At 41.6% G+C, this 17,113-nt stretch overlaps 1 protein-coding gene across 1 annotated transcript in view; it reads right to left on the reverse strand.

Moving 5' to 3' along the window:
* Positions 1–16,858, reverse strand: part of LOC121316693 (mucin-4-like) — a 36,378-nt gene extending 19,520 nt beyond the window's left edge. The window contains exons 1-10 of the mRNA XM_041251758.1: positions 16,736–16,858; positions 15,897–16,064; positions 15,029–15,211; positions 13,699–14,311; positions 13,355–13,465; positions 11,988–12,202; positions 11,011–11,086; positions 9,860–10,147; positions 9,300–9,536; positions 7,957–8,109 (exon numbers count right to left, since the gene is read on the reverse strand). Of these exons, the coding sequence (XP_041107692.1) occupies positions 7,957–8,109; positions 9,300–9,536; positions 9,860–10,147; positions 11,011–11,086; positions 11,988–12,202; positions 13,355–13,465; positions 13,699–14,311; positions 15,029–15,211; positions 15,897–16,064; positions 16,736–16,828 (2,137 nt within the window). The 5' untranslated portion in view covers positions 16,829–16,858. The remainder of the gene's footprint in view (positions 1–7,956; positions 8,110–9,299; positions 9,537–9,859; positions 10,148–11,010; positions 11,087–11,987; positions 12,203–13,354; positions 13,466–13,698; positions 14,312–15,028; positions 15,212–15,896; positions 16,065–16,735) is intronic.
* Between the last annotated feature and the right edge of the window lie 255 nt (positions 16,859–17,113).

The raw sequence follows: 17,113 nt of genomic DNA on the forward strand, positions 1-17,113 counted from the left end.
CGGTTTGTAAATTACTTCTTTCATTTCTTTGAGTACTACTGGGAGGATCTCATCCGGCCCAGGGGATTTGTTTATTTTAAGAGCCCCTAGTCCCTTTAACCACTTCTGCCTCAGTTATGCTAAAGTTATTTAAAACTGGATAGGAACTGGATCACATGTGGGGCATGTTGTCAGTATCTTCCTTGGTAAAAACTTGTGAAAAGTAATTATTTAATATATTTGCTATTTTTTTTTTTTCCTGTACGATTTTGCCATTTGTATCTCTTAAACATTTAATCTCCTCTTTGAATGTTCTCTTGCTGTTGTAATATTGGAAAAACATTTTGGAATTGGTTTTAGCTCCCTTAGCAATGTTCATTTCTATTTCTCTCTTGGCCTTTTTTTTTTAATTGATCTATTAAACCATTTTGGCAATTTAGTTTTACATTTAGATTTGTCTACTTTAGGGATGTAATTGTTTTGCACCTCTAGTACTACATTTTTGAAGAACAACCACCCTTCTTCTGTGGGTGTTTTCTCTATTTTACTACAATCTACTTCTGTTAGTGTCTGTTTCATACCTTCATAGTTTGCTGTTCTAAAATTGTTAACCTTAGATTTAGTCATTACTTTTGGGGTTTTAAAAAACACTTCAAATGAGTCCATGTTGTGGTCTGAGTTTGCCAGTGGTTCTCTGACCTCTGTTTTAGTTATTCTATCTTCGTTATTTGAAAAGACTAAATAAAGGCATGCCTCCCCTCTAGTCGGTGCCTTGACAAATTGTGTTAGGAATTGTTTTGTCATTTCCACCATTTCGATTTCATCTGTCGTGCTGCCCACCGGGTTTTCCCATTTTATTTGGGGGAAGTTGAAATCCCCCATTAGTATGGCTTCTCCTTTGCTGCACGCATTTCTAATGTCATTGTATAACAGATTATTTTGCTCACCGTCTGAATCTGGCGGTCTATAGCATGCTCCTATTATTATGCCCTTTGAATTTTTTTCCGTTATTCTGACCCATATTGATTCGGTTTTATTTTCTTTGTCCAGGTTTAACACCTGGGCTTCAAGACTGTTTCTTATGTATAGCGCTACCCCTCCTCCTCTTCTGTCCTGCCTGTCTTTCCTATACAGTGTATACCCACAAATATTATATTCATCCCCATCACTCTCAGACAACCACGTTTCTGTAACCTAGTTTCTGTAACATAGTTACCTGTTAGTGAAGTAGCTTCAAGTTTTAGAATTTTGTTTCCGATACTTCTAGCATTTAGATAAATACATTTAATGGTTGTCTTACCTGAGTTGTTGTTCTTGTTTTGATGCGGTCTCCCTTCTGTTTTTTTGTTGATTTCTCCCCCCTTCCTTTCTAGTTTAAATGCTTCTGAACCTGCTCGAGGATCTTTTCTCCAAGTAGACTGGTTCCCTTGTTATTTAAGTGCAGTCCATCCCGTCTATACAGATAGTCCTCGTTGTAGAATGTGGTCCAATGATCAAGATAGGTGAAGCCTTCCCGTGTGCACCACATCTTCAGCCATGCGTTTTGATTAATTATTTCCAGCTGTCCATATGGTCCTTTGCAAGGTGCCGGTAGTATACCAGAAAATACCAGTTTTGGTTTTCTCTTTTAATTTCCTTCCTAGCTCTCTGAATTTGTTTTGCAGGGATTTTGGTCTGTCTCTTCCAATGTTGTTTGTACCGATGTGGACGACTACTACTGGGTCGTCTCCTGTTCGTTCTAGGAGCCTGTCCATGTTCTCAGTGATGTGCTTGACCGAGGCTCCCGGAAGGCAGCACACTGTTGTAGTAAGGGGGTCCAAACTGTGAATTGAACTTGCTGTGTTTCTCAATATGGAGTCCCCAACAATCATGACCTCCCTTCTTTTTTGCTGTCTTGTCACCACTGTCAATAGAGTCCTGGATGTTGTTTCTTTCATTCTCTTGTTGTTGGTTCTGCTCATCAAAATTCTGAAGCGACTCAAATTTGTTGGTTGTTTTGATTTCTGGTGGTTGTGTTTGACGAAGTTTCTTTTTTTCCCTGTTTCTGCCTACCTGAACCCAGCTGTTCTGACCTTCTATCTCTCTGGTGGCTTTCAGTCTGTTAGGGGTGATGCAGACTTCCATGAATTGTGGATGTGCCAGTTCCTCAAGATCCTGTTGCTGTCTCACTTCTTCCAGCTCCATTTCTAGCATACTTACTAGTTTATGCAAATCCTGGATCGAGCAGCACTTTACGTACTCTTGGTTTAGCTCCGCTGGGTTTTCTCGGATTTCCCATATCAAGCAGGTGTCACAGATTACTGGCTTTAAGACCATGTTGAAGGTTTTTTTTTTTTTTTGAAGTTTAGTTTCTTCTGCAGCTGTCAGCCTGCTTTCCAACTGCTTCTAAACTGCTCTGTACTTTTCCACGCTTGTACTTCTCCCACTCGCTGTCACTTCCACTTGCTGTCGCTGGGAAGACTGCCTCGTTTAACTGCGTTGTTCTGCTGTGCTGTTGGCTCCTCCCCTCACCCGTGTCTTAGAACGGCGCTGAATTTGAATCAGCTGCTCAGAGTTTCAGCTTGTTTGTTATCAGAAAAACACACGTGGCTGTTTGACTTTGAGCTGCTGCTGTGTTTCCCCAATGTTCTCTGTTTTCTGATTAAAGCAATTCAAGATGCAATTTCTCCTTACTGCTTCTAAACTGCTCTGTACTTTTCCACGCCTGTACTTCTCCCACTCGCTGTCGCTTCCACTCGCTGTCGCTGGGAAGACTCAATTCAGTTGCACTCAGCCAGCAAAATAGTCCAGGCACCAAAAGCTGTCCTAACCTAGCAAGACCTGCTTTTACAAAACTGCCCTGCAGTGCTAAAGACTGAAGGCACTGCGCTAAAATGAGAGAATTAAAAAAAAAGTGGTTCTTCTAAGAGATTTTGAGGTGTCATATTCTCCTCCCTCTGCACTCTTAGTGTTCCCCACACCTTTAAAACACTGTGATAAAAAGGGGGTAAGAAGATCTGTCCAGAGCGAGGTGGTTAATCAAAAACAAATGAATGTCATATCCCAACCCCTCCACTTTATTTAGAAAGAGGCTGGCTAACCTCTTGCAGTGGGTTCCCTCCCCAGTGTACAGGAGTCTCTGCAGAGCTTGCATTCTAAAAGCTGCCACCCTGCCGGCGATGCTAACCAACCCCTGCCCGCCCTCATCATGAGGCAGGTATAAGACAGCCGACCTTAGCCAGTGCTTACCTCCCCAAAAAAACTCTACCAACAGCTTCTGAATGCTGTCTGCTAGGTTTCTAGGTGGATCTAGACACACCAACCTGTGCCATAACATTGATGCAGCCAGATTGTTAATCACCAGAACCCTCCCTCTGTAAGACAGCTGAGCCAGCAGCCCTTGCCACTGATCTAATCGAGCCTTCACCTTCTCTATCATGCCCTGCCAATTTTGCTCCATATAATTAACTGTACCAAGGTACACTCCCAGCACCTTCATCCAGGTCCTACAACACCTCAACACTTGGTGTAATAAAGGAGGACCGCACTCCTGCCAGCTCCCTGACAAAAAAGCATCACTTTTGGCCCAATTTATCCTTGCTGATGACGCTCTCTGAAAAATATTAAAGCGCTGCTGCAACTCCTGCACATCTCTGTTACTGCCAATAAAAACAGTAATATCATCAGCACAGGCTGACACTCTCACTGCGGCCTCAGGGGCCATGATGGGCACTGTCCAGCCCACCAGCCTGCTCCTCAGCCGAGCCAGCACGGGCTCAATAGAGATGACGTACAGCATCCCGACAGGGAGCAGCCCTGCCTAATCCCCCTGTACAATGGAAAGGGTCTACTCAACCCACTGTTTAGTTTTAAAACACTTAATACATTTAATAAAACCAGGGCCAAATCCGAAGGCTTCCAGAATTTTAAAAAGGTAGCAATGGTCGACACGGTCAAAGGCTTTTTCCTGGTCTAAGGAAACCAGACCCACATTAAAATCACCTTTTTTGGCTAATGACAAAATATGTTATCAAAAATTGCTCTTCTAGGTATACAATAAGTCTGATCTGGATGAATTATCTTGTCCATGCAATTTTTCAACCTCATTGCCAAACACTTTGAAAATTTTTTAAATCACAGCATAAAAGCGCTACTGGTCTCCAGTTTTTGATTAAACACAAATCCCCTTTTTTTGGCAACAGACTAATTACAGTCCTCCAGCAACTGAGTAGCAACTCCCCAAGTCCGGTCCCAAGTCTTTCCAAAAGTGCTGGTAGAACTCAACTGGCAGTCCTGGAGCTTTCCCTTTTGCCAGCTTCATGACAGCAGTGTTTAACGCCTGGAAACACAGTTTCATATCCAAACTATGCTGCTCTTCCTGGCTCGGTCTGGGCAGCCCATCCAATAATGTGTTAATATCCACCTGATCACATGACTCACTGGCATACAGCTCCTCATAAAAGCGCACTGCCGCCTCGCTGACCTCCTCCTGTCAGCTCCTTGCTGCACGGCAACCGGACACAGTGCAGCCGCTTACTGTTGGGTCTCTTCTTCTCCAACCCGAAAAAGAAACTTGTAGGGGCATCCATATCCCTCAACTCTATGAACCTGGATCTCACTTGTGGCCCCCGCACTTTCTCCTCCAGCAGGCTGCTTAAAGCTTCTCTCTGCTCCCCCAGGATCTCCTGTGCTGCTGTCTCTGCTCAGTTTCAAGCTGGAGGATTTCTCTCTCCAGCTCTCTCGTGACTGCATTCAATGACTTGTTTATGTCTGCAGTGTACTGCTGACACAAGAACTTAAATTGTGTCTTCCCTATATCCCACCACTGCCTTAAATTTCTATATTGACTTTTCTGTTCTTTCCATTTTTGCCAAAAATCTTGAAATTGTTTTGTGAAACGAACGTCTTGTAATAATTTAACATTTAGGTGCCAATATGGTGCACTATGTATTTCTTTATTTTTAATTGCTGTGATTATTACGTAGTGATGATCAGATACACTATTCGGTGTTATTGTTGCCCTTATAAATGTATTAACATGACATCTGGGTATATATATCCTGTCTAATCTAGCTCTGACTATATGGCGAGAGATGCAATGTGACTGTCAAGTGGTGTGATGCAAACACCTCCAGACGTCAACCAAGTCATTGGATTTTAAAATTGCATCCAACTCTGTCGCTGACGGGGGATGAGGTTCAACACTGTTACTATCATTATTAAAATCTACTGTGCAGTTAAAACCACCCCCTAATATCAAAGTATCATCATTAATTGTTACAAGATTTTCCTTTAGAATATTACAAAATAAAATCCTATCTCTTCCTATATTGACAGCATAAACATTAATAAAACATAAATGGTGCCCCCTATCTCGGCTCTTACTTTTATCATCCGCCCTCTAATAATCTCTTTAATTTCTAAAATATTAAGTTCCATGTCTGGTCGAAAGAGCACCGCCACCGCTGCACTATTATTCGATCCATGGCTCAGCACACACCTCCCTCTCCATTCAGACAACCATCCAGCCTTGTTATCTAGATCTGTGTGCGTCTCTTGAATAAAAGCCACTCCCACCCGCTTTTGTTCTAAAAATTCAAATAATTGTGCTCCCTTAAAATTTTGTCTACAAGCATTTATATTAAAATAAATAAAATTAATTGTATCCATGAGGGCTAAAAGATTTAAAACAACCAAGAATAAACAAACAGTAAACGATATATATTTTTTATAAAACGTATCCATTAGAAACATTACATTTTAATTTTCTGATTCAACATTTTCCTTACCGTTTGCATAATTTTTTTAAGTCTATACCCCTTTGGCTGATCTATTTCTTTTATTGTAGCTTTTTTTAAGAGCTATATGCGCTGAGGTCAAAAACAGTTTTAAATCTGGAAAGGTTTGCTTTATATCAATGCCTCTCCTACCTTTAGTCACATCCAGAAACTCACCTATTTCATTTGCCGAGTACAACTTTTACTTGGCAGTTTGGCTGTCAGGAAAGTTAGAGAAAAGCAAAGAGTCTGAGGCATCTCCTTCTTCTGCCTCGTCCATCCCCTCCTCATACCCATCGTTGCTGTCGTTCTCCACCGCTACTGTTGCAGTTTTCAGTTTTTCTTCCCCCTCTTAGACTGCTGCTGATTGCGACGAGTCGGGCAGAGACGGATTCACAGCAGAGCCAAGTAGAGACTCAGTGCTTTGATTCTCTCCCTCTGAACAAGGGCGCACCGCAGCCCCAAGTTGAGACCTAGAGTTACCATGACTCCCCCCAGGGTTCAAATGAGGAGCCCCCATCCCACGGGATTCCACTCCCGCTGTGCCGTGGCCACCCAACCCGGACCTTAGTCTCCTATCAGACCCAGGCACAACCCCCCCCCCCCCCCGCTACGAGGCGGGTGTGCTGAGCCAGCCCATCATCCTAGGAGACCGCTCCAGAGCTCCGCTCCAACATGCTCTCATTTTCTTTAACAGTTTTAGCGTTTTTTTTTTTTATTTCTTTTCCGTTTTTCAACCATAATAAAACCTTGACTGTCAGCAGTATCTCTTTCCTTGTTTTCTTGTCCTGTTAATTGTACTGCAGGCTCTGACTGCTCACTCGGTCCCGCAGACATCTCTGACTGCAGCGGCTCATCCTCTTGCTCTCCCCGATCATCCCTGACAGCCTCTCCACCAGTCTCACCCTGTCCTTCCTGTACATCCTCACTCTCTCTTACCGGGCAGCTTTTCCATAGATGCCCATGAGCTCCACATTTAAAACATCGTAATGTATCAGTGCTCGCAAAAACTACACAATGACTCCCTTCTACATTGAAGGTCCAAGCTACATCGATTTCTTCACTGGGCTTATTTAATAACAAAAAAACCCGCCCTCTAAAAGATAATACATGTTTTAATTTGGGATCCTTACATCCCAAAGGTGCAAACCGAATCGGAGACATTAACTTCCTGTATCTCATTAGTTATTTTTCTAACAGTTCATTTTTTAAAAACGGTGGGACATTGGACAGAGTGATTTTAGTTATTGGGGTAACTAATGGGGACACCATCACCAGACTTCCTTTCAGCACAAAACCCCCCTGAACCAGTGTGTCTACATCTTGAGTATCACTAAAAAATTAACTAATCGTTTGTTCATACGTGATGCTGATCTTATTTGATCTTCTCCAACTACCTCACTCACAGCGAGAGAGAGAGAGAGAGAGAGAGAGAGAGAGAGAGAGAGAGAGAGAGAGAGAGAGAGAGAGAGAGCAATCCATCGACTTCCAGAGCTTCGGGCTGCCTGCTTATTTACTCCTTAAATGAAGAGAATCCCGCCCTATTCATCGACTGTTACCCACAGCAGTGGCTATACAGGCTTTAAAAAAACCTATGGCATTCTAAATCACACTGGGTTGGCTTGTGTTTCTCTAAAACATTGGAGCTGAATTGTATCTCATCAGCAGTATTTCACTTTATAAGCATTGGAGCTGAATTATATCTCATCAGCAGTATTTCACCTTATAAGCATTGGAGCTGAATTATATCTCATCAGCAGTATTTCACTTTATAAGCATTGGAGCTGAATTGTATCTCATCAGCAGTATTTCACTTTAGAAGTTGTCATTTCTACACTGCCATCTAGTGTCTAAGTGGTACCACAGCTGGTGAATGAATTTTCAAACCACCTTGAGCTGCAGGTAAGGTTGTTGGTCCAGTGGTTAAAGAAAAGGGCCAAGGCTCTCTGTTCAAATCCCAGCTCAGCCCACTCATGTGTGTGACTCTGAGCACATCATTTACCCTCCTTGTGCTCCGTTCTTCGGATGAGATGTAAAACTGAGGTCCTATTGCAAGCGACTCTGCAGCAGCTCTCAGTTACTTAACTAAACCCATAATTGAACCAATAATTTGCTTAATTAAGCCTTTTTAATTGTTTTCAGTTGGATGTTTCAAGTTATAAAATTGTATAAGTAACTTGAAATCGGAACTATGTAGGAGTGTGTGTTTCATGCTGCTTACCACTCCCGATGTGCACTCCCTCAGGCTCTGGAGACACAAGTGAGAATCTGATGGTGTCGTTGTTCGGGTCCAAAGCTTTGAATGTTACCTTGACTGTGGAGTTTAGTTTACACTGGATAAATGAAGGTCCAGTAAACACAGGAGGCATACTTCCTGGGGACAAAAGAACGAATAATAGGATCTACTTATTAAGCTGTGATGAAAAAAGCCCTTTGATTTCAGTTAAATAGTCCAGTTTAAGAGACACAAAATATGAGGTTAAATGTTATTTCAGAGCAAAGGTAATAGGTTTGATTACAGGAATTCTTAGGACAGATCAAGGTTTTGGATTTCACTACAGCACAGTGTAAAAAATAAAAAGAACCCAGATTACCAGGAAGACAACATTTTACAGAAACAACATGCTGGCTTATAGTATAGTGTAGTACAGCATAGTGTAGTACAGTGTAGCACAGCATAGTATAGTGTAGTACAGCATAGTATAGTGTAGTACAGCATAGTGTAGTACAGTGTAGCACAGCATAGTATAGTGTAGTACAGTGTAGCACAGCATAGTATAATGTAGTACAGCATAGTGTAGTACAGTGTAGCACAGCATAGTATAGTGTAGTACAGCATAGTGTAGTACATTATAGCACAGCATAGTATAGTGTAGTACAGCATAGTATAGTGTAGTACAGCATAGTGTAGTACAGTGTAGCACGGCATAGTATAGTGTAGTACAGCATAGTGTAGTACATTGTAGCACAGCATAGTATAGTGTAGTACAGCATAGTATAGTGTAGTACATCATAGTGTAGTACAGTGTAGCACAGCATAGTATAGTGTAGTACAGCATAGTGTAGTACATTGTAGCACAGCATAGTATAGTGTAGTACAGCATAGTATACTGTAGTACAGCATAGTGTAGTACAGTGTAGCACAGCATAGTATAGTGTAGTACAGCATAGTATAGTGTAGTACAGGATAGTGTAGTACAGTGTAGCACAGTGTATAATCATATCAGAGCATCTTGCTTTGTTTAGTTGTAAACTTTTTTCACTTAAGGAACATGTTTTGTGTTAATATTATTTGTTTATGATTTGTTTATTTAGCAGACGCCTTTATCCAAGAAGACTTACAGAGACTAGGGTGTGTGAACTGCATCAACTGTAGAGTCAATTACAACAACCTCTCACCCAAAAAATGGAGCACAAGGAGGTTCAGTGCCTTGTTCAGGGTCACACAGTGAGTCAATAAATGAGACAGGATTTGAACCAGAGACCTTTTGGTTACAAGCCCCCTTTCTTAACCACTGGATCACACAGCCTCTATACAATCTCATCAGTATTAGCTATACTCACCAAATATGACGGTGAGTTTTTGGAATCTGTGGCTGTACTGTGCAGTCTGCAAACCCATAGCCACGCTGTTGGTGGCTAGAGTGTCATGGACGCACTGCTCGCTCCCACTGCAGGTCTCACTAACTCCCTGCAGCCGCTCTGTGCTCACTGAAGCCAGCAGCTCCGCAGTGAAGGCAGGGCGGAATGTCCTCGTCGGCTGGTCTGAGTGAAGAAGGCTCTCGGGAGAGGGAACAGACCCTGGCAAAGCAAAGACACACGTGTCATAGTGCAGAGCGGGGAGAGCTGGGGAGAGCGTTCTTTTCAATGCTGTCGCTAAAGCTACAGTAGTTTTTTTTTATACTCCTGGCTTCTCATATTACCTGCCACAACTGATTTCTTTTCTTACTATGTTTTTAATTGAGTGGCCAGTTATGGTCTACTTGTTTTTATCCCCCCGAATCAGAAGTTTCTGATTTTGATTAATATTATGATTATGACTGCGTGTGAACATAACCTCAGTAATCCCATTACAGTGGACTCTATACACAGCTGTGCTTGCAGGCACCCATCTCATCACATACAGGAGAGGCCGAAGTCCTGCAGCTCCTCTTCAGAGGGGAGCTTCCCCTCTTCAGAAGCTAAGCGTTTCCCATTGGAGTAGAGGAAGTCGTCTGCATGGTTGCTGTTCCACATGCCCAGCAGGCCCACAGTCTTGTTGTAGAAGCACTGCGGTGTTTTAATCAGGGCCATGAGGTATCCACTGATGCCCATCTCCACCTGCACCTGCAAGCCTGAGTAGTAAACAAGGCTGCACTGCCTGGGCTGGGGGCAGCTCAGGGCAAACCCGTCCTGATTCATATAGCTGGCTCCTGCAAGACAATCACACAGGTTGCTCCATGTTCCGTGGGGTTAGGCTTGTTAGATCTGGTTAATGTGGTCAGAAGACCATTTTTGCTTGCACTGTGAACTTGTTTTATTTAAGTAATGATTTAGAACATTTATCTCTGACTAGACTCTTGCCAGTAGTCCAATAAAATGCTTGAGCAGTCTAATAAACTGTTTGTTGTTTGGTATGCTAGATTGCTCATTGAAAAAAAAACATATATGTGAAATTGAAAAAATGAATGACAGCAGCAATGTAAATGATGCGACTTGAATTTTACACACACACACACATTATATATATATAGTAATGAACTACCTGACAAAGACACCAAGACACAATTATTGTGTCGAAATCGCATACTGATTCTTTTTTTTTATTTTGAAAATAATGTTTGTTCAATAAAATATATATTTAATCAGAAATTGACAGTGTGTGTCTCCAAGTTGGCGGATCGCAAATCAACAAGAAAAATAAGGTTTGTTCAACTGCACAAAATGAATGATTGTGACCAACATTTAACTGAGATAGTTGCTTCATTATTGACCTTGCCATATATTGGTCAGCACCACTGATACAATTAAGCATTGTAGTGCAAGGACAGTAGCTCTCTGCTTAGAACATTATATATACAGTGTATATATATATATATATATATATATATATATATATATATATATATATATATATATATATATACCTAATTACATCGGTCGGATTGGAATGTACAGAAAGTCTTTAGATATAAAAGAGCAGTATCTGGCTGTCGTAATAGGCACCTAGCATATGGGCATTTAAAAAAATAATTAAATAAATAAATAATAAAATTCTCATTGTTTGAATTCTTACCAGAATTTAAATCTATTGCTTCATCATCCACCAGCACTCTCAGCTCCTCCTTGCTGTCAGATGGTCTCCACTCTACCTGAACACAAATGGTAAACAATTCTCAGTGTGCAAAGTGATGGGTTTTCTAACATGGTACAGTATGGCTCTAGAGCAGCTATATGACAGAGCTTGATATGGTGTTCATTATATCAAAGCAACAGAAACTGAACTAGAGGGTACGACCCTATTGGGCAGGTGAGCGCTCAGACCAGGTTAACGACCAAGCTAATTTAATGCCCAATAATCAGGGGTTTCTTGTGAAGAAACGGGCAGACAGTGCCTTTAGTGTTATTGTTTCTTTTACCTTTATTACTTATGACTAAAGACGTATATCTATTTGAATTATCATAATTCAAGAATTGAATCTATTCAGTCTTGAACAAAGAAGACAACTTGGTGATCTTATTCAAGCATTCAGAATGCTAAAAGGTATTGACAATGTCGACCCAAGGGACTTTTTCAACCTGAAAAAGGACCAGGGGTCACAAATGGAGATTAGATAAAGGAGCATTCAGAAGAGAAAATAGGAGGCACTTTTTTAGTGAGGGTCTGGAACCAACTCCCCAGTAATGTTATTGAAGCTGACACCCTGGGATCCTTCAAAAAGCTGCTTGATGAGATTCTGGGAACAATAAGCTACTAACAACCAAACGAGCAAGATGGGCCGAATGGCTTCCTCTTGTTTGTAAACTTTCTTATGTTCTTATAACAGCATATTAGAATGTGCTTCTTGATGCCCACTCCCTTGTTATAAAACAAAAGTAACAAATGCACTATGAAGACAAATACACTAAAATATTACAGGAGATTACTGTGCAATTAAAATGACATTGCAACAAAGTTACGTCAGTTATTAATATTTATCATAAGTTGCTTAGTTGTAATAATCTGAACTGTTTGACCCAAACATTTAATATCACTGAAGTGAAATCACTTACTTTGCTTGTTCCCTGATAAAAAGCCGCTAGTCGTACAAAAGCTGTCACGTTTGAATGCCTTCCGTCAGTCACCACAGCGTCCGTCTGCCCCTGCAGGGTGAAGACGTTGGATCCTTGGCTTGACGACAGTCTGAGAAGGACAAATTCGCCCAGTCCTTTAAAAACGTAGTCAGTCCCGTCAAAGGTCTTCACATGCAGGGTCCCATAGACCAGGCCTTAGTGGAAACAGCAAACAGACTCACTTTGTTAACATTAAACATCATGGAGGCATTACAGAACACGCACTAAGAAACAAACCGGAGAGCGCTTTCAGAAACTCAACTCTTACTAACTGCTACATTCATCACTAACCAGCTTTGCATTGTGGGCCTTTGCTTGTTTTTTTTATAGTAATTCAGTATATGCTAATATTTCAAATGGGATGCTATTGATTAACTGCTTCCTCTGGAACCTGGTTTATAGGTCACATGCTCTGACTTTAGATCCTGAACATCACTGAGGTGAGTCTGAGCAACAACCCAGGAAGAGATTAGATACCAGCAAGCAGCAGCAACAATTCAACTGTAGTGTCGCAGTGAAATATCTGTAGATAACATAAGCAAGGAATCAGACGATTGTTGCTGGAGATAATAAGAGGTCATTTGTTGATTAAAAAAAAGAAAAATTGGTTAGAAACATTGAATGTTTCATTTGTTTCTAGTTTTTGTGTGAAAAATACTGTTATAGCCTCTCAACATGTGAGTATAATGAGAGCTTCTGACCATCTCAGGATAATGAGACCCTCTGACCATGTCAGGATAATGAGAGCCTCTGACCATGTCAGGATAATGAGAGCCTCTGACCATCTCAGGATAATGAGAGCTTCTGACCATCTCAGGATAATGAGAGCCTCTGACCATGTCAGGATAATGAGAGCCTCTGACCATGTCAGGATAATGAGAGCCTCTGACCATCTTAGTATAATGTTTATCTCGGGATAATTCTTATCTCAGGATAATGCTTATCTGAGGATAATACTTATACATAGCAGATGTTCTACTGGGGCCTTGCTGGTTATGAGTGTGGTTATGCTTTCACAGGGGATCTGCACCTTATACTTTCTGGCCTTTTTTAAAATTCTGAGTTAAAAAATATAACTTCTTCAAAGGGTTTTAATGTAAAAGAGATGGCATCGATAGCACAGGCCTTCACTGTTCCAGATAGAACAGATGCTAATTCTGCCTCGCTAATGAAAACCAGTCTGCCTCACCAATGGAGCTATCAGGCAAAGATGCTGTCAGGTCTGAAAGAATCTTTCCACTGACACTCGCAGTAAAATGTATTTCCATGAGGAAATTGTCCATTACTAGGAGTCCGGACCTACTTACCCATCCCTCCGGGTGTATAATGATCACAGTTTTCTTGTGGTCGCTTTGTGTAGTACATGTGGCACTGGGATGATTTAATGCAGCACCAGTCGAAGGGCAGCAGATCCTTGTCTGTTGGTAAGGAAAGACAACAACAAACAAATACATAAATAAGCTGTTTTTATTTATATGTCTTTTACAAATAACGTCTATGCCAGATAAATGTAGTAAAATTAAAAGAGTGTTAGTTAACATTTTAAAAGTCAATGTCCTGTAAAGTAAGGTTAATGATAACAGGCTTTGTTAAGGATGGCTGCTGAAAAAATAAACGGTGACAAGCAGGAGAATATTAAGATTACACTTACTGATGTGCTCCTCAACCCAGGGGAAGGCTGGGCTGTTAATAAAGAAGCGATCACTGCTCCCTCTGAGCAGGTAACCCTGGGAACTGAAGGTGCACCTCCGGCCCGCATTGTACTTATTGGGCAGCATGGACTGGAAGACGAACCCCTCAGTCTGCAGGCTCCGAAGCGCCTGCACCCTCGCTGCCATCTCCTCAGGAAGAACCTCCACTGTGAAGCTGGCATCTTCAGCAGCTTGAGAGCTGTGGCAGGGGCAGGGGGTTAGCCCAGCAGTCCACAAGGAAGCGTCAGGCTCGTTCAGGTACCACTGATGACACATGATGCGGTAGTCTGGCTCCTTGTTGACGTAGGCTCCCGGCATGTCGAGTTGATAAATCCACTGGCCCCGCAGTCCGGTGTTGCCGAGCGCCTGGTCTGGCCGGTACCGTCCCCCCGGCCCATAGGAGTTGTTCTGTTGCGTGTGGGGGTCGTTGTAGAAAGCCCCTGCTCCATCTGTGTATCCCATGAGTGCTCTGTGGTTGACTCTTTGACCTGGACCCCACAGCATCTCGGAGTACTTCAACAGGGCAAACGTGCGGTTACCGTCTGTGGTGAGGATGCACTGGAAAGTGTTTGTCTAAAATATCAAAGCCAAAACAATTAAACAATGCAAACTTTCACCCAGATCTATTTTAAATGTGAATATACTCTAGGTATCCATGCTCTTGGGAGAGATTAAGGGGTTATTTGTACCACACCATAAGGATAGCAGAAACACTTCCTTCAATGAGTTTGATGATCTCTGTTCCTCAGTAAGAAAAAATAAGTAGAGTAGATTGGGCTGGCTTTAATTTGGAAGGTCACACTGTCTCATTATTTGAATGGAAAACCTAGCTAGTCCTGGCACTTTGGAAAGTAAAATATGTTTTCCAAAAGATACCCATTCACTTCACCCAGCTCCATTGTTGGCGCTTTTTCCCCCTTTCTATCAATGACTAGATTCCGCATAGCGCAAAAGCTCCCAATGAGGGTTTGGTTGAAATGTGACACCCTCTTTCTCAGAGAATAAGAATAGGAACACTTGCTTGGCTGCAGTATCGTGAAAGACACCACCCCATTGAAATAATATTACATTATTGAAAAGCATCTCTGACTTTTTTAATCATACCTTAAATCCAGAGCACAGGTCTCAAACAAGGTAATTATGTTTCACCTAATTAAACAACCCATTCTTGACTAAAAACCTGCTCAGCAGCATCTCATGGTGCCAGATCCAAATGGCTAAGGACACTGAGTACTACAAAAAGCTGTTTAAACAAAACTGACAGCATTTTGATCTTTACAGCATATTTACCTCTGAGGAGTTACTTGACTGAAAGAAAACGGGCAGCACATGATCCCACGTAATCTTCAGAATCCATCGCGGTACAAATACAGCTCTGTCTCGCTTTTCAACTAAATACTTGTTCACGTCTCCTGTGGTTCTGTTGAATGCTATTTTGGAAAAGATGTCCTGGGCATCTGGTTTGCTGTAAACCTATAGAACAGACCGAGAAGAAACTATAGTGACTTGAAGGTTTTACAGGTGAACACAAGAGCATCATTTCTTTTATGAACAACAGAAGGCCGTTCGGCCCAAAAACTGGACGAAAACTTTGTCAAGTCATTCTTAGAGGATCCCGATAATTCAGCATCAACAATGTGGGTCTGTAACCCATTCCGTACACTCATCCCTCTAAGCACGTGTCTCCTACCCTCTATCTTGTCAATCCACTTATTTTCCAGTTGTGTCCTCTGGTGCTGAAACAATTGTCTGGGGAAAACTTTGTCAACTTAAAGAGTTTAAAAACTTTAATCAAGTCCCCCCCTAATCCTTCTTTGTTCAAGGCTAAATAGCTTCAGTTCCCCCATGATATCTTCATAACTCCTTCCTAAAGGAAAGGAATTAGTCATGTTGCTTTTCACTAGACTTTTTTCAAGCCTCTCTAGACTTTCTCCAACCCTTTGATTTGTGCTCCGTTCTTTTGACAATAAAACCCATCCAGTGTCTGGTTGCTGACAGTAATTCAAATGACCATCACTGTAAATAATTCTCACATAGTCTGGCCTAAGCCTGGGGCTACCGTCAAGCATTTATTTGACTGGGGTGACAGACACCATTTTGTGATTCATAAAATAAAGTGTTATCATGAAGAAGCCTTTACTTCAAAGCTCTTCCACACCTGGTAGAAGAGTTTCCCATCTCCTGCGGTGAGGTTGGAATCTTCCCAAAAGACAGCCAGCATTGGCATGCCTTCATCACCCTGGAAGCCATTCTCCGGTGGGTTTGGGAAAGAGTACTTCTCATTGGTGTGAGGCAACTGAAAGTGAACCAATCCATTATCCGAAAACTGAAATGAGAAAAACAAATCATGTTGCCCTGCTTTTATGTGAACAATATTATACAACCAATTGATTTCATCGGTGGGTAACAGATTTCTGTGCCATCAACACAGCTGCTTGGAGTGGTTTAACATGTACTGGACTTGCACTGTGCGGTTCACTTAGAATTAGCATTGACAAGTCAAGAACTTTATAAACATAACTTTGTCTCCATTAACTTGTCCTGTATTGGCTTCTACCGAATTATGCATACTTTAGTAAAGTTCAGTTTAGAAATGTATCTAGTACTAAACAATACAGTAGATGGTTAATTATAATTGATTCAATTTGATTGTCTACTTATATCAAAATTCATAAAAAAGAGAGATGTGCTTGTCAGGAGTGAAATTGAACTGAAAATAAAACAGCCCCCTTTTCTCCAGCTTGAACAATGCATGCAATGTAAATTGTTTCTGCAAAAGGAAAGGTCTGTACCATTGCTTTGAAATCCATCATTGCACCAGCACTTGAATGATCCTATGGTGTTAAAACAAGAGCCATTTGCGCAGAACAAGTCAGGGGCTATACAAAATGACCCATTGCATGTAAACCCGACCTTGCACTGGAACATTTTTTAATAAAAAAGAAGAACAACTTACTGCACAGAATGTCTCAAGCCAATCCAGCTACTACTACTTACATGCACTCTATCCCAAAGTGATCCAAGGAAAGGGATTCCCATTGGAGGTGAAACATAGGGGGAGTTTACATCACTGCCTGTGGGGAGAACCATCCTGTCCCCCACATCCTCTCCATAGGAGTAAAGAAGACTCTCTACAGGGGAAAGAAGCACACTCATTTATTTCTTAAACATAGCACATTCTCCACATGAAGTGGCTCTAAAGACTGTTAAAATGAATAGAACAGGGCCCTCCCTGCTGGAGTATTACACGATTTTACAGACAACAATACACATTCAACACTGATTAGTTCACGATCATGAAACAGAGCCAAATTCTTGCTCTCTTTGCTCAGGGCACAACTTTTTCCCATTTTTTGGTTTTCTGTAAGGAGGTAG

The sequence above is a fragment of the Polyodon spathula genome, chromosome 6 (assembly GCF_017654505.1).
Source record: "Polyodon spathula isolate WHYD16114869_AA chromosome 6, ASM1765450v1, whole genome shotgun sequence".
Lineage (NCBI taxonomy): Eukaryota > Metazoa > Chordata > Actinopteri > Acipenseriformes > Polyodontidae > Polyodon > Polyodon spathula.